This window comes from Taudactylus pleione, unplaced genomic scaffold (assembly GCF_031769625.1).
Source record: "Taudactylus pleione unplaced genomic scaffold, aTauple2 ptg000760l, whole genome shotgun sequence".
NCBI lineage: Eukaryota > Metazoa > Chordata > Amphibia > Anura > Myobatrachidae > Taudactylus > Taudactylus pleione.
The window spans coordinates 1,339,497-1,358,461 of record NW_028285162.1 but is presented as its reverse complement, the minus strand read 5'-3'; the positions used below and the strand labels follow the sequence as shown (position 1 = coordinate 1,358,461).

The following is an 18,965-nucleotide window of genomic DNA, read 5'->3' as shown; positions in this document are numbered from 1 at the left end:
GCTGATGAACTGAAAATCTCAGTGGGTGCTGTGCACAACATCGTTCATGAACAACCGGGGTACAGGAAATAGTGTTCACGCTGGGTACAGAAGTTCACAAAACCAACAGGATGGGACTTTCTCTCGTGCATCTGATGCGGTACCATGAGGAGGGAGTGCAGTTCCTGCAGCATATTGTTACAGGCGATGAAACGTGGGTGCATCTCGTGACACCGGAGACAAAGCAGGCAACATGGAAACAACATCATCCCCATCTTCAAAGAAATTCAAAACAACTCCATCAGCAAAGGTGGTAATGGCGACCGTGTTTTGAGACCACAAGGGCATTATTCTTGTTGATTTCCTCACCAAGGGAGATACTGTGAATGCTGTCCGCTATTGTGACACATTGAACTGATTGCAGAGAGCAATTAGTTGAAAGTTACCTGGGTTTTTGCACGAAAACATCAGGCCACACTCAGCTAACCACATATGTGAGTTGTTAAGGCACTACTATTGGGAGTTACTGGACCATCCTCACTACAGTCCTGACCCGGCACATTGTGATTTCCATTTCTCTGGACCATTTAATAAGCACCTGGGGGGGAAGTTGATTCGCAAAAGCGAAGCCATCATGTCCTGGCTTCAGGCGCTAGACACGGATTTCTTCTATGCTGGGATAAATGCCTTGGTGTAACGTTGGAACAAATGCTTAGACAGGTAAGGTGACTATGTGGTAAATAATCTGTACCAAGGCCATGCTATTGATATGTATAGGTACGAGTTGAATAATATTACGCAATGAGAGGTCTTGTTACCTTATTTATTGAACCACCCTCGTACAACAAATACAGCTACAGACAAATTCATAAGTATACATAATTACAACTTGCAGATTACATGATTAGGTAGAGAAACAAAAGGAGAGAGCACTCTGCTTACATACCAGAGGGGATATGGGCAGACACAGAAGAGAGAGGGGAGCGGTCGTCTTGAATAAGAGATGAGTTTTGAATGCACAGTGAAAGGTTGGATGGCTAGATGCAATATTGATTGAGTGTGGGAGGTGATTCCAGAGGATGGAAGCTGTACAGGATACGGAGGACAGGAGTGGGAAATGGTGATCAGGAAGGAGAGGCAGCAGTCAGTGGAAGAGCAAAGTGAACATAGGGTGTATGTAAAAATGAGGCTGGATAAGTAGGAGAGAGAGGAGTGATTTAGGGCTCTCTAAGAGAGGGAAAGGAGTTTGAACTTGATAATGTATAGGACAGGATGTTAGGTCGGTGGAGCAACTGGCAAAAAAGGGACAGCAGAGGTGGAGTGACAAAAAAGGAAGAGGAGTTTGGCAGCATTGCTGAGGGTAGACTGAAGAGATGCAGTGTGGTAGTTCAGTAGGCTGGTGAGAAGTAGGTTACAGTACTCTAGGTGAAAATGATAAAGGTGTGGATGAGCCAATAACCCTCCCTCTGTCTCAGAGCCTCTGCATGCAAAACACAAAGCCCAAGAGAAAAAAGCTGCACAGGCTCCAGATGTCTGGTTCAGTCAGTTCTTCTTTGGCACTGCTTGCTTCAGAGGCGCAGAGTCTAATGTAGTATAGACCCCACAAGGATTTGACAAGGAGGAAAGAATAGTAAAGTGTAGCACAAGGTACTTAGATAGAGAAACTGAGTCTTGGAGCAGCTGAGGATGATTTAGTAAACTGGGAGGAGAAATGTCAAGGATCATTGTTAGAAGATGGAGAGACCTGGAGATCTAGGAAACGGTTCACTGTAGGAAGGCTTGAGCCATCAGACTAGATAGTATAGCAGATTGAAATGAAGCACACCAAGGCTTCTGAACATAATATAGCTTAGTGTAATGAGGCCTGAGGAACCAGGAACTAGATGATAGTATAGGTAATGAGGCAAGGCACAAGGAGGTCTTAACATGGTACAACTGATTTAGTGAAACACCAGGAGGTTAAAGGAACAATATTTCAGACTGGAAACACAAGAATCCCAGAAAGCCAAAGGGTCTGACTGCAAGCAGCACAAGATCAAGTTCTGACAATGAGGGAAAGCCCAAACCAGTTTTATATAGGAAAGGTAATTTGCTGTCACATAGTTTTTATAATTCTGCATGTCACCACTAGAGGAAGAAGAGGTCTTCCGATAAAAGGAATCAACAGCCCCACCAGAAAAAGTCATGATCAAAACCAAGAAATATGAAGACCCGTCTGAAGCACACAGTCCACGGGTCCCTGCTAGTGAGAGCGCGCGCCGGATTCGATAAGTGAAACCACAACTATTGGTCCGAGGTATGACACAAAGTAGGAGGAAGGGGCCAGTGAGTAAAAGTGATTAGGCGGTAATACAGCGTTCAAATAATGGAAATCAGTGATTGGCAATGTTTGTGTGCCACTACTGGATTGGATTAGTTTGTATTCCTATAAATATCATTGAATGTAATAAAAGGGTGTTTCATTCATTTGTAGCAACAAAAGCAATTACTGTTTTGATTCCCTCAGCTCTGGTAACCTACAACATGTACTTGTATACCTTAGTCCCACACGCCACTATCAAATTTTCCATTTGCTTCCTTTTTTTTTTCTTTGTCTATTACATGGCTTTGAACGGATACACATACCTTTAATAGATTCTTGTCACATCTCATGAATTCAGTATAATTGTATTCACCTTTTGATTTATTATGGTCTTTAGAGCTTTGTGATGTTGTGACTTCTTACAATCATTGTTGCAAGTTCAAATAGATCTGATATGTCTATTGTATTTACAGTGGAACTTTAATTATACCCGCAAAGAAATGGCAGAATGAAGGTGGAAAGTCTATTTTAAAGTTTAGGAAAGGGCATAGAATAACTATTATTATAAATATTATTTTATTAGTAGTAGTAGCAGGGCTGGATTTACCATTAGGCAACCTAGGCGCCAACCTAGGGCACGTCAGGTTCCCACCCCTCAAATCCGGCCCTGGAGTGAACCTGCTGAGCTGTGTTCAAACAAGTTGAACTGCTGCTGCTGGCTCACACAGCAGTAGCAGCATGGTCCAAGGCCCCACCCCTAGCATCTAGCCAACCCCTTCTTACCAATCCCCAAGCAGCCTGCCCTGCTGTAACCAGACCTCCCCCCCTGCAGTCACACAGTGAGTGCAGCCATCCTCCTCCTCCATTGAAGCCCCCCCCTACAGTATAGCAAGCAGCCTCCTCTCCCCCCACAGTGTAGCAGATAGCCTCCTCCGGGATTGACCACCTTTCCCCCACAGTGTAGCAAGCTGCCTCCTCTCCTCTAACCCTCCATTCACCCCCCCCCGCAGTGAAGCAGACAGTCTCCTCCAGAATTGACCACCTTCCCCCCTGCCCCACCTCCCTCCCATCCCCCCTGCAGTGTAGCAAGGTGCCTCCACCAGCTCAGACCACCTATTCACCCCATGGTGTAGCAAACTCTCCCTCCCCCTGTGGAAGCCGCGGGAGACATCCACTCCACCGACTCATTATTCCATCTACCAAGTGAGTTCCATGGGATGATTACATTGGTCTTCTGCCAGATGCAGCAACATAACCCAGCTAAGGCACAGAGAGTTGGGTAAGTTTAACTGAAAAAAAAACAAGTGTTAAAATAGCCTAGCTCTCTCTCTACCTGTTATATATATTATAAGGGCACAATCGTGCCCTTATATTAAGGCTGCATCTAAAAAAAGGGATTTCTCCATAGAGAATTCTGAAGGGGGGGGCAGGGTGTTTAAGGGGCTACACCTCCAAAGCTATAGGAGGTACCGAGTTGAAATTTGATAGGGGGGGGGTAGAACTGTTGCACGGTGCTGCATGCCAAATTTCAGGGCATAAACATAAAAAAAAAATGAGGATTTGGGAATAATCTAAAGCTCCAACTTTCACATTTTTCTGACATTCTCAGTTAGGAACCCTTTATTGCTGTAGTCTATGGGGTTTTTTGGGAAGGCAAAACTCGAATTTAGACTTGGGGTTTGTTTTATTAGGTAACTATTGTGCCAGGGTACGTGCTTTTGGGGTTCAGGTAAATTAGAAAGTTACAGTTTTTAAACTATTACATCAAGAATGCGCCATTGTAGAGATAGGACTTTTACTTGTTGCGCAGCCTCAGTAGGAGTAGGAGCCTCCAGCAGGTGTAGTCTTAGTGGCTTCATTGGGTGTAGCAAGATGGCCATCACTTGCAAGCGGTAGCTGGAGCCGGGACTGGGGGGGAAGCCGGTGTTTGCTGCAGCCAGGATGTTGGTACAGGCGAGTCTTGTTATGTGATTGGAACATGTGGGTATATAGTTTGGTGTGAGGGCAGTTTATAATATGCTCATGACTAAGGTTTTTGGACAACACCGAAACGGCTGCTGTCGGGCATCAGTATTCTGAAGGGATCAGGTTTTATGCTGCTATGATGAGTACCCTCTGGCTTGATGCATGCTATTGTATACAATCGGTTACCCTTTGTCCCTCTTTTTGAATATGCACTTTAAAATGGATTCACTGAAAATGTATTGATGCACTTTTTCTGTGGATAAAATATTTTTTTCATTGACTAAATTGGATGTGCTGGCTCTTTTTCTACATGCCTATACCTTTATGTGCCATGCACTCCTGATTTCATTCAAAAGGTGTGTGCTGCCGGTCTCATGTGGAATATATATTTTATAAAAAAAAGGGATGGAAAAGGCATGCGCTTAATATTGTTATAAATTATAGATGTTTGTGCACGTGCTCTAAAAGGCAATGTACGTACCAGATAAAAAATCTTTATGGCTTATCTGAGACTTTGCCTGGTGAATCCGGGTGATAGGATATAATCTTATATTCCCGGTCACTTCTCTAGTGTCCCTAAATGGGGTATCACCATAGATAAAAACATTTTCCCAGCTCCCCATGTGCAAATTCACAAAGCTAGGTGCAAATACAGTCCCAATCGCAGTACCACAAATTTGCAAGTATGAATTGCATGACAACATGGGTCACTTATGGATTGGAGTGTCCCTGCAAACTTAAATATGTAGGAAAAACCAAACAACCTCTTAAATTAAGAATTCAGGAACATTTGCGGAGAATTAAAAATAAACAAGATATTCATAGTGTCCCAAGGAGTTTTAAGTTAGTACATCATTCGAATATTGAGGGTTTTAGATTCAAAGCAATTGAACATGTTATGATAGGAGAACGAGAGGGCGTTCTGGATAATAAATTATCTAGACGCGAGATGTTTTGGTTTTATGATCTTAACACCCTTGTTCCTAATGGTCTTAATGATAACTACGGAATTGCTCCTTTTTTTAAGAATCATTGTAATTTTTTACCTTACCGTCGTATACACCTTGTGTGTATGTATTTAGTATTTAAAGATTGTTTGTATTAATTTATCGTTTATGTCAGATATTATGCACCACCAACAGCACCATGATTGATTACATTTTAATGTTACTGGATAGGAGCTGGTCATATTTAGTAGTATAGAAACGGTGAAGTGATTAATGATAAACAATAGAGAGCAGAGCTCCAACAAAATGGCAGCGGCAACTATGAATGGCACTAAAAATATACAACAAAATGGCCACTGAGAGTCCCGTCCTGACTGACTCACGGAGACTGGAGCTGACGGCATTGTGACCGGCTCAGCAGATCCAGTGCTCCTGGGGACTCGGATAGGGCGTACACGTGAGGATAGAGAAGGCAGTCATTACTGGATCTATTTAAATAATGAAAGTAAACATAAGGTGATGTCACTTCCAGCAACTAAGATCTATATCCGGAACACAAGGTGTGTGTGGGCGGTAACCCCGCCCACTACTTAAGCCAATGGGCTGATCACATTTGGTGTATATAGGGGCTTGGGTACAGTTGGTAGGATATCCTCCTGATGAAGTCCAGCTGAACGGCGTAAGGACGAAACGCGTTGAGGGGTCGGCATACTATATCCTCTACTAGTGTGATGATGCGCTACTACAAGATAAGCTTTTGATGTTTTTTATTATGTACGGGCATTTTATATTGTGTTATTAGTGTTAATAAATGTGTATATAGAGTATTACACTATTGCACTTTGCTCTTACTTTCATGCTGTCTGTGAAATGGGAAGATACGGCCCATAAGATAGAAATAAGATCTGGGGAACTGCCTATGATACTATAAGGATCCATTTATGCTGATTAACAAGTGGTGCATTCCACCACACAAGGTACGCCTCCAAAACACATAGGGTGACCCTTTTCTTGGGTGAAGGTGTTCACTGATTATATGGTACTGCACTAGGAGGTGCTTTTCTCCAACCCCCGTTTTTGTTATAGGATGTTGAACTGCCTGGACAACAGTTGACGGGAGAAGGAGCTGCCACCCGATACTGTGGGGAGTGCTCTCTGAAAGTGGACTAGTACCTACATGCCTGGAAAAGTGGCTTCTTCGATTGAACTAGGACTTAGCGCCATATACCACCATCTTTTTAGAAAATTTTATATATATATATATATATATATATATATATATACACACACACACACACAATGGCTTTGAAATGAAACAAACAAGATGTGCTTTAACTGCAGACTTTCAGATTTAATTTGAGGGTAATTACATCCAAATCAGGTGAAGGTTTAGGAATTACAACAGTTTCTATATGTGCCTCCCACTTTTTAAGGGGCCAAAAGTAATGGGACTATCAACTCAAAAGCTATTTCATGGACAGGTGTGGGTTATTCCCTCCTTATTTCATTATCAATTAAGCAGGTAAAAGGTCTGGAGTTGATTCTAGGTGTGACATTTTCATTTGGAATCAGTTGCTGTCGACTCTCAATATGAGATCCAAAGAGCTGTCACTATCAGTGAAGCAAGCCATCATTAGGCTGAAAATTCAAAACAAACCCATCAGAGAGATAGCAAAAACATTAGGTGTGGCCAAATCAACTGTTTGGAACATTCTCAAAAAGAAAGAACGCACTGGAGAGCTCAGCGACACCAAAAGACCCGGAAGACCACGGAAAACAACTGTGGTGGATGACAGAAGAATTATTTCTCTGGTGAAGAAAAACCTCTTCACAACAGTTGGCCAAATCAAGAACACTCTCCAGGAGGTAAGGTGTATATGTGTCAAAGTCAACAATCAAGAGAAGACTTCACAAAAGTGAATATAGAGGGTTCACCACGAGATGTAAACCATTGGTGAGCCTCAAAAACAGGAAGACCAGATTAGAGTTTGCCAAACAACATGTAAAAAAGCCATTATAGTTCTGGAACAACATCCTATGGACAGATGAGACAAAGATCAACTTGTACCAGAGTGATGTGAAGAGAAGAGTATGGAGAAGGAAAGGAACTGCTCATGATCCAAAACAAACCACCTCATCAGTGAAGCATGGTGGTGATAGTGTCATGGCGTGGGCATGTATGACTGCCAATGGAACTGGTTCCCTTGTATTTATTGATGATGTGACTGCTGACAAAAGCAGCAGAATGAATTCTGAAGTGTTTCGGGCAATATTATATGCTCATATTCAGTCAAATGCTTCAGAACTCATTGGACGGCGCTTCACAGTGCAGATGGACAATGACCCGAAGCATACTGCAAAAGCAACCAAAGAGTTTTTTAAGGCTAAAAAGTGGAATGTTATGCAATGGCCAAGTCAATCCCCTGACCTGAATCCGATTGAGCATGCATTTCACTTGATGAAGACAAAACTGAAGGGAAAATGCCCCAATAACAAGCAGGAACTGAAGAAATTTGCAGTAGAGGCCTGGCAGAGCATCACCAGGGATGAAACCCAGCGTCTGGTGATGTCTATGCGTTCCAGACTTGAGGCTGTAATTGCCTGAAAAGGATTTGCAACAAAGTATTAAAAAGTGAAAGTTTGATTTAGGATTGTTTAGTTTGTCCCATTACTTTTGGCCCCTTAAAAAGTGGGAGGCACATATAGAAACCGTTGTAATTCCTACACCGTTCACCTGATTTGGATGTAATTACCCTCAAATTAAATCTGAAAGTCTGCAGTTAAAGCACATCTTGTTTGTTTCATTTCAAAGCCATTGTGGTGGTGAATAGAGGCCAAAATATGAAAATTCTGTCAATGTCCCAATATTTATGCACCTGACTGTATATACAGGTTGAGTCTCCCATATCCAAATATTCCGAAATACGGAATATTCCGAATTACGGAATAATTTTGGCATGACTGAGATAATAAAACCTTTGATTTTTGATGGTTCAATGTACACAAACTTTGTCTAAGGCACAAATTATTAAAAATATGGTATAAAATTACCTTCAGGCTGTGTGTATAGGGTGTAAATGAAACAAATTTATTTCATGTATGTACACAAACTTTGCTTGAGCCACAAAATTATTGAAAATATTGTATAAAATGACCTGCAGGCTATGTGTATAAGGTGCATATAACACATATATGCATTCTGTGTGTATATTGGGATCCCATTCCCAAGATATTTCATTATGATATGCAATTATTCCAAAATACGGAATATTCCGTTATCCAAAATACCCCTGGTCCCAAGCATTTTGGATATGGGAGACTCAACCTGTATATATATATATATATATATATATATATATATATATATATATATATATATTAGTTACCTTGCTAGCATGGTTCTCTTATGAATCTTTGTATTCGTATCCAGACATGTCTTATTACTGTGTTTGCTCCTAATTGTAAAGAGCTGCAGATTATGCTGGCGCTATACACTGAAGTGCCAAAAGTCATGGGATAGATTTCTAGTATCAAGTAGGACACTCTCTAGCCCAGCAAAGTGCAGAAACTCGACGTGGCATACATTCCAGAAGTGGATGGAAGACCTTTAGATAGATGATGACGCATGCAGTTTGGATAGCTTCACAAAGCTCCATGGTATTGAAGGTGCGGGATCTTGGGTGTGAATGGACCTTTTCACCACATAAATGCTCGATTGGGATCATGTTGGGTGACTGTGGTGGCCACAGCATTCATCGGAACTCAACAGAATGCTCCAATTCTGGACAACTTGGGATCGATGATACGGCGCATTATCCAGCTGGATATTCCATTGTTGTGGTGGTACATGTAGCTCATGAAGAGCTACAAATGTTCATCAAGCAGTGCAATGTAGCAGTTATCAGTCAATGATGTGTTTAAGCGGACCCAACCCATTCCTCGTGAACACACCCCACACCATTATGAAACTACCACCAGCCTACATGGTGCCTTGTTGACAACTGAGGTCCATGGAATCATGGGGTCTGCACCACACTCAAACCCTACCATCAGCCTGAAAGAACTGGAATCGTAACTCATCGGACTACGCCACATGTTGCCAGTACTCCAGTGTCAAATTAGCAACGTCACAAGCCCAGATTAGATGCTGTGCCCGATGTCGTAGTGTTACAGGGGCACTCTGGTGGGCCTTCTGCTCCAATATCCCATGGAAACTAAAAAACACTGCACTGACCTGCTGGATGTGCGTCTGGTGCCTCCTGCATGTGGAAAATTTGCAAATTTATAGTTACTTAAGAATAACGATCAGGTAGCTTGTTAGTCAAAGGGGCACAAGGATGTACCCACTGTTACTTTTGGTCCCACGTTCAACCAGACTGAAAGTGGGTACTATGTACTGAGACTGCCTGAGACCCCCTGTTGTCAAGGCATGATTTGAGGGAGAAGGAAAGATCCGGGGAAGAGATACTGAAAAAATTTAGAAAATTAAAGCTTTGTGGGTGCCTTTGATAGATTAATAGAGATCCTGGCGGCTATAAATTTCATGGCACACTGTTCTCTTTTCACTAGGCCTTTTTCAAACAGGCAGGAGGTTGTTTATACCCCTCACTGTCTTATGGACACTCAAGAATTAAGTTTTATGCTGGGTACACACTGGGCTATATTGTGCATACAACTGACATACAATATTTAATTTAGTGCATAGGCAGCCAGACTTTTGGAGTCGTGATCTACTCTAAAGGCCAAATATCCTTTGCTACTTTCTTTGGGACATTCGCGTGCAGCCAAAAAAGGAGGCATGGTATTCCTCACAGCAAGGGTCGTGGGGACTGTCTCGCCATAATCTGGATGCTTGGGAGATATGCACAGCAAGGGGTGACCGCTCCACAGCCAGGCAAGGGGTGACCGCCTCACAGATAGGCAAAGGGTGACCGCACCACAACCAGGCAAGGGGTGACCAAACCACAGTCAAGGCAAGGGGTGACCAAACCACAGTCAAGGCAGACAGGGAATGGGTGCTGACCACCCAGCCAGGACAGACAGGGAAGACTGCCACCGAGCTGTGGGGCAGGTAGGAGGGCTGGGAGCCGGGCACATTTCTAAACATATATGCACTCACCCTCTGCTGGAACTTAGGGCCTGATCCAGCAGGGATCGCACTCACCCGCTAGCTACGAAAATATGCTAATGAATGCAAATCGCACGACAACCGCAGCACTATACCAAGACGTCCATCACTGTATAAAGCCTGCCCACTTTCAATGACATGCATCCGCAAGTCAACAAAAACATCGGTAACATCAAGTAACATCGGAACCATTCGCACAGTTGTGGTTGACCTGATCCTACCTCACAAACTGCTAAACTTCTAGGCCTGCCTTCATTCCTTCGACCACACCCCCAACGGTCATTTCACATCAATCACTCTGTGAAGACACTGCGCGCTCACTGCGATTGCTTCCTGATCGCAGCGGCCGGTTCCCACAGGTACACTGCGATGCATGCGCTGAATGCAAACATCGGCCGCTGTATGCGAATGCAGCCGTGCGATCCGTGCTGAATCAGGCCCTCGGTGCGCTGGTGTCAGCGTCTCTCCCATCCAGACTAAGGGCCTGATTCAGACCCGCTCGAGAGCACTGAGCGCTTGCAAGCGCGTCGATGGTGGCCCAGTGCGCATGTGCACGACAGAGCCGGCTCCGGCGTGCTAATGCAACACCCGGATAGCGACGGGCAAACCGTCGCTCCGGGTCTCGTACCAAAGGGGGCGTGCTGTCGATGTTGAGTGACAGCACGCCCCCTTTGGTGGGCAGGCTGGGGGAGTGGCTGCCCAGACGGAGGCGTTCCCATCGGAACGCCTACCGTCTGGGGCCGGCCCCATTGACATCACAAGTGATGTCAGTGGGAGTGCTTTCGGCTCTTTTTGAGCCGAAAGCACTATAGGGCTTGCGGCGACGAGACCCTACCACAAGAGTCTCGTCGCAAGCCCAATGGTCGCGATGGTCTTGACCATCGCAACCATCTTCCTGGCCGCTCGCTATAGCTGTGGGTGGTCACCCACAGCTATGCGAGCGGCCAGGAGGCCGCTCTAAAAAAAACAGAAGGCCGGCCCTGATTCAGAGCGAGCGCTCTGTCAGAGCGTCCGGCTCTGAATCGGGCCCTAATTACGGTAATGCAGCATACACAAGCTGCAACTTCACTGCACAGCAAGCCAATAAGAATCAGGCTGATTCCTATTGGATGTCCACCGCGATCTACTGGTCATGTATCCTCAGTTAACCAGTCAAATGGGATTGACACTTTGGCCACCCCTGGTTTAGTGCATCTGTCAATGACGTCTTTAACAAATATATTGCATCGGCCGTGCTGCACGACGGATGCAATATATCTGAAAGATATGTCGGTCACATTTGCTCATGTGCACACACGACCAAACGACTGACCCATATGCTGGGCACAAGTTCCAGTGAAAATTACATCACAACTAGTTCAAGCGTGTACCCAATATTAATGATGCAGAGATCACATACATTTAAAACTTGTCATAATGGATCAGAAAATGAGTAACAATGTTTAAAGACTCTTGCTCCAACTGATAAGATGTTCTGCAAACAACAAAAAAACCCACATTAGCAAAGCATCAGATGAAATACAGAAAATAATTTCCCTGTAAAAAGTGTGGCTTGGCACGCATTGTTACATTCCCATTCAATGGTACTTAGTGACGAACATGGATTTAAAACCAAAAACTGCAGTAGGTATTTGATTTATCCAGTCCATAATATACACCACTGCTTTTGTGGCCTGCCAAATAAAGTAAAAACAGTTCTAGACTACGATCGCACAAATGAGTGGAATTTTGCAGAAAATAATCTAACATTTCTAAACACCAATGACATACACCAACGCTGGTTTAAGAAACCAAGAACACATCCAACTTTAGATAATTTACCAAAACATTTTAGTTCTTTTCCGTTTCCGTTAGAAATCTCCTGAAATTGCAATTCTATCAGACCTCCTATTACAACGATATAACAATTGTATTGTATTAAAAAGGTTGTATCTGAATTTAACAAGAGGATTATGTGTTGAAAAGTCCCCTCATGCAGATAAGAGGCAATGTAATCAAAGCATTGAAATTTGTAGCTGTGTAAATGTCTCCTAGAGGAAGTCATCAATTTAACCTTACCTTAAAAGGTTTATTCTGCTCTTTCAATAAAAAAAGAAAAGAAAAATCAATTACTTATTACCTGCTGTAATCAACATTGAACTCTGGTAACACTGAATATGAGAATCAGAGGCAGCATATCAATGTTACAAGCTATTATTTCTTATTGAACACAAGAGAAAAATAGGCAAGGTTTAACGGTGGAGAAATCGGCAGTGAAATGTAGATAATTATGCAGTACTAAATAATAAATAATCATGTTTCATTGGTCTAACACCCATCTTAAATTCCTGTGTTGCCTATATTATATGCAAAGAGCCTATTGATATGCATAAAGCGTAATTTGCTACAGTATAGTACATCAAACTTAAGACGGTTGCATAGTGTCTTTATTCATGTACAGTTTATCAGATTTTTTTTTAAAGCACTACTACAGAAAAATGTGTTATTATACATATACTATAGTAACGGTTTACTTGCATCAAGCAGAATTAACTTCAATATACCATGTGCATTAATTCACAGATAAAATACCAAATTTACTGCCCACCTGTGCTCCTCGATCATTGACCAGTTCCACTGACCATCTGCCTTCATACTGGATCCACACAAAAATTCCTCCATCTGCATCGCAGGTTGCCAACTTTTGGAAAGGTTCGTTCCATCTCACTAGCACCACCTGAGAAACAACACAAACAAGATCAATCAACATTTTCCAATGACTCTGTGCATGAGCTTAATGCGTCTTTCTATGTTATGACTCATTAACTTCTAATTTATCTCTTGAATTTAGAACTGTCAACCATTTATCACTGCATGGAAAAGTATTTAGAGGGAGCTTAAAGATATAAAATAGTCTGGCACAAGTACAACTGATCAAGTACAAAGGTTTGAGCTGCAGCATAAAAAAATAACTGTTTTCACCTTTTTTTAAATTAAATATGTGCAAATTCTCAAAACTTCTTCACTAGTGGTTTTGGACTTCCATACTGAACACATATTACTGAAAAAGGGAGAAAACCCTACAACACATACTGTAAAGTGGACCAGTCAGGATTAAAATTGCAGTGATGTTTTTACAGAAACATTATACGTTATTAGATCTTGGAACGGGTTGTATATGGGATGCCAGCAGTCGGGATCCCGGCTGTCAGAATCCTGACACCGGCATCCTGACAGGGCTAACTCTCCCCCTCTCTGTACCCTAACTCTCCCTCTTTGGTGCCTACACCTAACCTCCCCCGCCCCACACCCTAAACCTAACCCTCCCCATTTACCTTCGTGCCTAACACTAATCCTCCCTCTAGTGCCTAACCCTAAGCCCCTCACCGGCTACTTACCTTCAGCAACCCGGTGGTTGGGATGCTGGTGTCGGTATTGTGAGAGGAGTCGGGATTCTGGTGCCAGTAATATCAGCGCCGGCATCACGGCCGCCGGGATACTGACTGTATTCCCTTGGAGAACCTCCTTACCATCTACCTAAAACACAGTGGTAGCAATGACCTCGATTTAAATTGCAAGGAACTTGAACTTTTCTATGCCTACTCATATAAGGGTCAGCCAAAATTATGTTATTTGTAAAAGTTTAATTGCAGTAGAAATTTTTACTATCTCGATACAGAAGTTCACCAATCTACATATATTGTAAGGATGACTAATTCCATTGTAAATAAATATATCCACAAGCAGGTTATTAGTATATCTTATATATAAAATTAATTGGTCTGTTTGTTTGTCCGGTTATGCATTCAGACACCCCTTCACCAATTGGGATGAAACCAACACGAGGTGGTACAGTTAGATCCTGGCCAGGTTTTAGCAACATTAGGGTCCCGGTTGGACCTCCTGTTGGTGTACGCTGGGCAGAACTTTGACCCGGGGAGCCTGTTACGAGCCTTCCACTGGCTGGATATGGATGAAAACTTCACATGGGGTGGCAACTGGTCTGGGATTCCTAATGGAGTGGATGGGGCCCCAGTCGGAGCTCATGGCGGAGTGTGCCGGGCAGTGGCGTAACTAGGGGGGTGTCGGGCAAGGTGCGTGCCCTGGGCGCCGTGGGACCGGCGGCGTGGGGGGGGGGGGGCGCCGGCCACGGTCCGGCCCGCCCTGGTTAGCCACCAGTGTAGCGCCGACCGCAATGAGTGCGGTCAGCGCTACACATTTACACAGGACCGGGTTTCCAGCGCCGGTCCTGTGCTGCACACCTGAGCCCGTTCCCTCCCCCTGAGCCCAATAGTGCCAGGAGGCGGGCTCAGGCTGTGCATAACACACGCTGGCGGTGATGCGTGTGTTAAACAGCAGCCAATGAGTGTCAGATAGACTCTCATTGACTGCTGCAGCACCCACTGCAAGAGCCGGACTTCCATCCGGCTCCTGCAGTGGGTAATGGGACAGACGTCATGACGTCTGTCCCATTATGCTGAGCGTGCCAGCCCGGGAGGACTGGCGGGCGGCGGCGGGAGCGGCGTCGCGGACTGGAGGAGGAGCAGCAGCAGCGTGGATTCTGGTAAGTATGTTTTTATATATATATTTTTAAAAACCCGTCAGCACTACTGGGGGCACAACGGGGGCGGCTACCACTGGGGGGACCTCTACTGGGGTGGGGGCACAACGGGAGGGGGGGCTACTACTGGGAGCACCATTACTAGGAGGACCTCTACTGGGGGGGGGCTATTACTGGGGGCTCCATTATTGGGAGGACCTCTACTGGGGGGGTGGCTATTACTGGGGGCACCATTATTAGGAGGACCTCTACTGGGGGGGTCTATTACTGGGGGCACCATTATTGGGAGGACCTCTATTGGGGGGGGCTATTACAGGGGGCACTTAATCGGGAGGGAGAACCTCAACTGGGGACTACTACTTGGGGGGGTTGCTACTACTGGGGGCATTATAAAAGGGGCCTACTACTAGGGGAACTGCACTGGGGGGACCACAACTGGGGGCAATAACAGGAAGGACCAATACAGGGACCACTGGATAGGGGGGGTCACTACTGGGAGCCTGCATCAGAGGGACCACTACTGGGGGCACTGCATTTGGGACTACTGCTGGGGGCACTATATTAGGGGCTTACTGCTAGGGGCACTGCGGGGACCACTACAGTGGGCACTAGATAGGGGGGCTCACTACTGGGTGCCTGCATAAGGGGGACCACTACTGGGAAACCTGCATGGGGGGACTACTGCTGAGGGCACTATATAAAGGGCACTGCATAGGGGGGGGGGACTACTACTGGGGGCACTATATAAAGGGCACTGCATAAGGGAATACCACTACTGGGTGCACTGCATTGTGGGGACTGCTACTGGGGGCACTGCATAAGGGGGAACACTACATAGGGCACTGCATTTGGGGGGACCACTACTGGGGGCACTGAGTAAGGGGAACTAATTGGGGGCTGTATAAGGGGGACCACTACTGGGAATACTGTATAAGGGGCACTACTATGGGCCTGCATAAGAGGGACCACAACTGCATACTGGGGGTACTGTATAAGGGGTACTACTGGGGTTAAGGTGCATATGGATAGGAATGTTCAGCGTGAAAATAAAGGGGTGTCATGTTGACACGCCCCATTTTTAAGTGACCACGCCCATTTTTTCCGCGCGCGCCTTAGGCGCGCACACATATCAGGGTGGTGGTGGGGGGGGGCTCCCTTTTCAAATTTGCCTTGGGCTCCAAATACCCTAGTTACGCCACTGGTGCCGGGAAGAACTGTGACCCAGGGAGGCTTTTCAGTGATCCAGCACATCTTCTGAAGTGTTCAACATGTACACGCTGACCAATTAAAAAGTAATCTGATTATGTCAGGTTAATAATTAGCGAATAAGAAATTTGATGGAAGACACAGTAGAATCTTCATTCCATCTTCATTTATTAACAGTTATTTTTATAGCGCACACATATTACACAGAGCTTTACAGAGAATATGTAGTCATTCAAATCAGACGATGCACCACCAGTGGAGCTTACTATCTATATTCCATTTTACATGGAAATAACTTTGAAAATAAATCAAATAAATAAAGTTTGTAATTGTCAATGTAATTTGTGATGCAATAAAAACATAGAAAGGGGCTGACATATGAGTCTTAATTATACAGAACAGGAACAGCTAATTATGGCTCAGTGACTTTCACATCTACTGCAATTATTTTAGCACGTGAGACAAATTGATTTTCCCTGGAAGCGTATACTCTTGGAAGACAGAAATGAAAACAACACCATTATGCATGTGCAATGCATCCTTCTTTACCATAATGTACTACTTTTCTCTATTTGCTCAGATAATTCTCCCTCTGGTTTCATGAATGCCTGGTGCCTTTATCACAACATATCTCATGTGAACACAATTCTCTATTCTTCACTCTTAACAGCATCCTAATTATCCATGCACCATGAGGGAACACAGGGCACTGATTAGTAGCTTTAGATCTTGCCCTGTATAATGCAACACAGAATGTAGGTCTGAAAATTTTCAACAGCAGAGGCCAAAAAGACTGCTTCTGTAAAGCAGTGTCACAGCCCTGTTGAGAACTGTAATGTAACAATGCAGCAAAATGAATTCCCTACCGTTCTGTCCTTAGGTCAGAGTACAGTATTAAAATAGATGACTCCCTACTGATTCAAAGTCCAATCTAATTTACAATCTTCACGTACTGTACAAAGCTCTTCAGGGTGTATACCCCTGGAACTCTTGATTTATCTACAACCATCATTCATACTTTATATCTTCTTGTTCCTTAAACAGTACAAGGCTTTAAAGAGAAAAGGGAGGGGTATATCACTGGTTGTAAAATAATTTTGATTTCTGATTCATTCAAGTTAACACAACCATCTCTATATAAACAGAGCGTCTGTGCTGTTGGTTTCATGCCACATCGAGAGTCGAGTCGAGACAGCAACTGTAGCAACAAGCATCCCAATATTGTAGTAAAACACAGACGATCAATTAAGAGGGAGCTTACATTTATGGTGAGCAGTAAGCTTCATCTTTAATTTTACATTTTGTAGCACACTGCATTTTTAATTTAACTTAGATTCTGAAGTCCAAACCTGCATACTTTTATTACTTATACTGTGCATTTTATTAATTCGTTAGAAACAGTTGCCATTTGTAAAATAATCTTAAACTAGGATCTTTACTCTTCAATGCAGTTTGTATAAATTCAGTACATGAATTGAGGTAATTTTTAGCTTTGATTACACTGGGCATAGGCAAACGCAAGGGGGGTTTCCGCCTGCCTGGAACCCCCCCTCCCCAGCCCACACCATTATCACAATAGAAATAGTAATATAATAGAATTTTACTAGTGTTGCATGTTCTTGGAGTGGTACCCACATCTAAAATAAAAACATTCAGTTCAGGCAGGATAGACCTAGTGCCGCACCTAATGGCTTATTGTGATCGCTAGTCCTGTATCTGCTGGAATTATGACACACAACACACTTTGTATGACGCATATTAAAGCTGGTTAACTGCTAATTATGCCCTCTTCATGGACTGGCCACACTCACTCTAAAATCGAGCATTTGGAAACCCTCCTCTAGAAATCCTGCGTTTGCCACTGTTGGGGAACAGTCAATCTGTTGCCAGGGATTGAGTTGATTCAGATTAATTTTGTGCTCCTGATCATGAATATGCCATGCTTATTTTTCAATTGGCTCTAGTTTTTGAGATATGCATATGTGTTTAATATTTATGAAGAATTAAATTAAACAATGTTAATAAGATATTTTTTTTTATTCTGAATAAATTTGATTCGGAAAATGTTATAAAAATACACAGGATAATTACATAAGTGTTAGGAAGCTATGAGAACCATTTTTTGTAGGATTTTCTTTTGTATTCTTGTTGCGGGCAGTCCCTCTGCAGACTCCGAGGAGTAAATTTACTAAGATTCGATTTGTTCCCGATTTGTCCCGTTTTGCAACTCGGATAGGATCGATCAAAAACGGACGTTTTTTTCACTTAAAAAAAAAAAAATAAGAGTTATGGAATGACATACCTTCGTTAACTCTTTTTCTTCGAGGTCCATGGGGTCCACAGCCAATACGTTGGGGTATGAATCCCGGTCAACAAACAGTTAATACAAACGAGCTCTCTGCTCCCAGGATGCACCGGGTCCCTCCTCATATACCCCACCCCCTGCCTCAGGTAGCCAGTTCGTTACCGAGCTCAAGCAGGCAGAGACAAAACAAAGGGTAAGTAAGAAGAAACCCATATTCATGAGTCCAGACTCTCAAGAGAAGACATTTTCCGGAACACCCCCCCCCCCAGGAACTACAGGTGCATCTGGGTGGGTGTCCTGTGGACCCCATGGACCTTGAAGAAAAAGAGTTAGCGAAGTTATGTCATACCATAACTCTTATTTTCTTCCTCAGGGTCCATGGGGTCCACAGCCAATACGTTGGGGATATCCTAAAGCACTAACCCTACAGGCGGGGACGCTCATGACTCTCGGTAGAGAGGAGAATCCTACGCCCGAAGGAGGCATCCTGAGAGGCAAAAGTGTCACAGGCATAAAATTTGACAAAGGTATGGATGGAAGACCATGTGGCTGCCCTGCATAATTGCTCAGCAGAAGCACCCCGACGGGCCACC

General features: G+C 43.9%; 1 protein-coding gene across 3 annotated transcripts in view; it reads right to left on the bottom strand.

The window, feature by feature from the left end:
- Window positions 1-18,965, bottom strand: part of TULP4 (TUB like protein 4) — a 383,734-nt gene that overhangs the window by 191,636 nt on the left and 173,133 nt on the right. For all 3 annotated transcript variants that reach the window (XM_088457433.1, XM_088457432.1, XM_088457431.1), the window contains one exon: window positions 12,909-13,037. In XM_088457433.1, coding sequence (XP_088313559.1) covers window positions 12,909-13,037 — 129 coding nt within the window. The remainder of the gene's footprint in view (window positions 1-12,908; window positions 13,038-18,965) is intronic.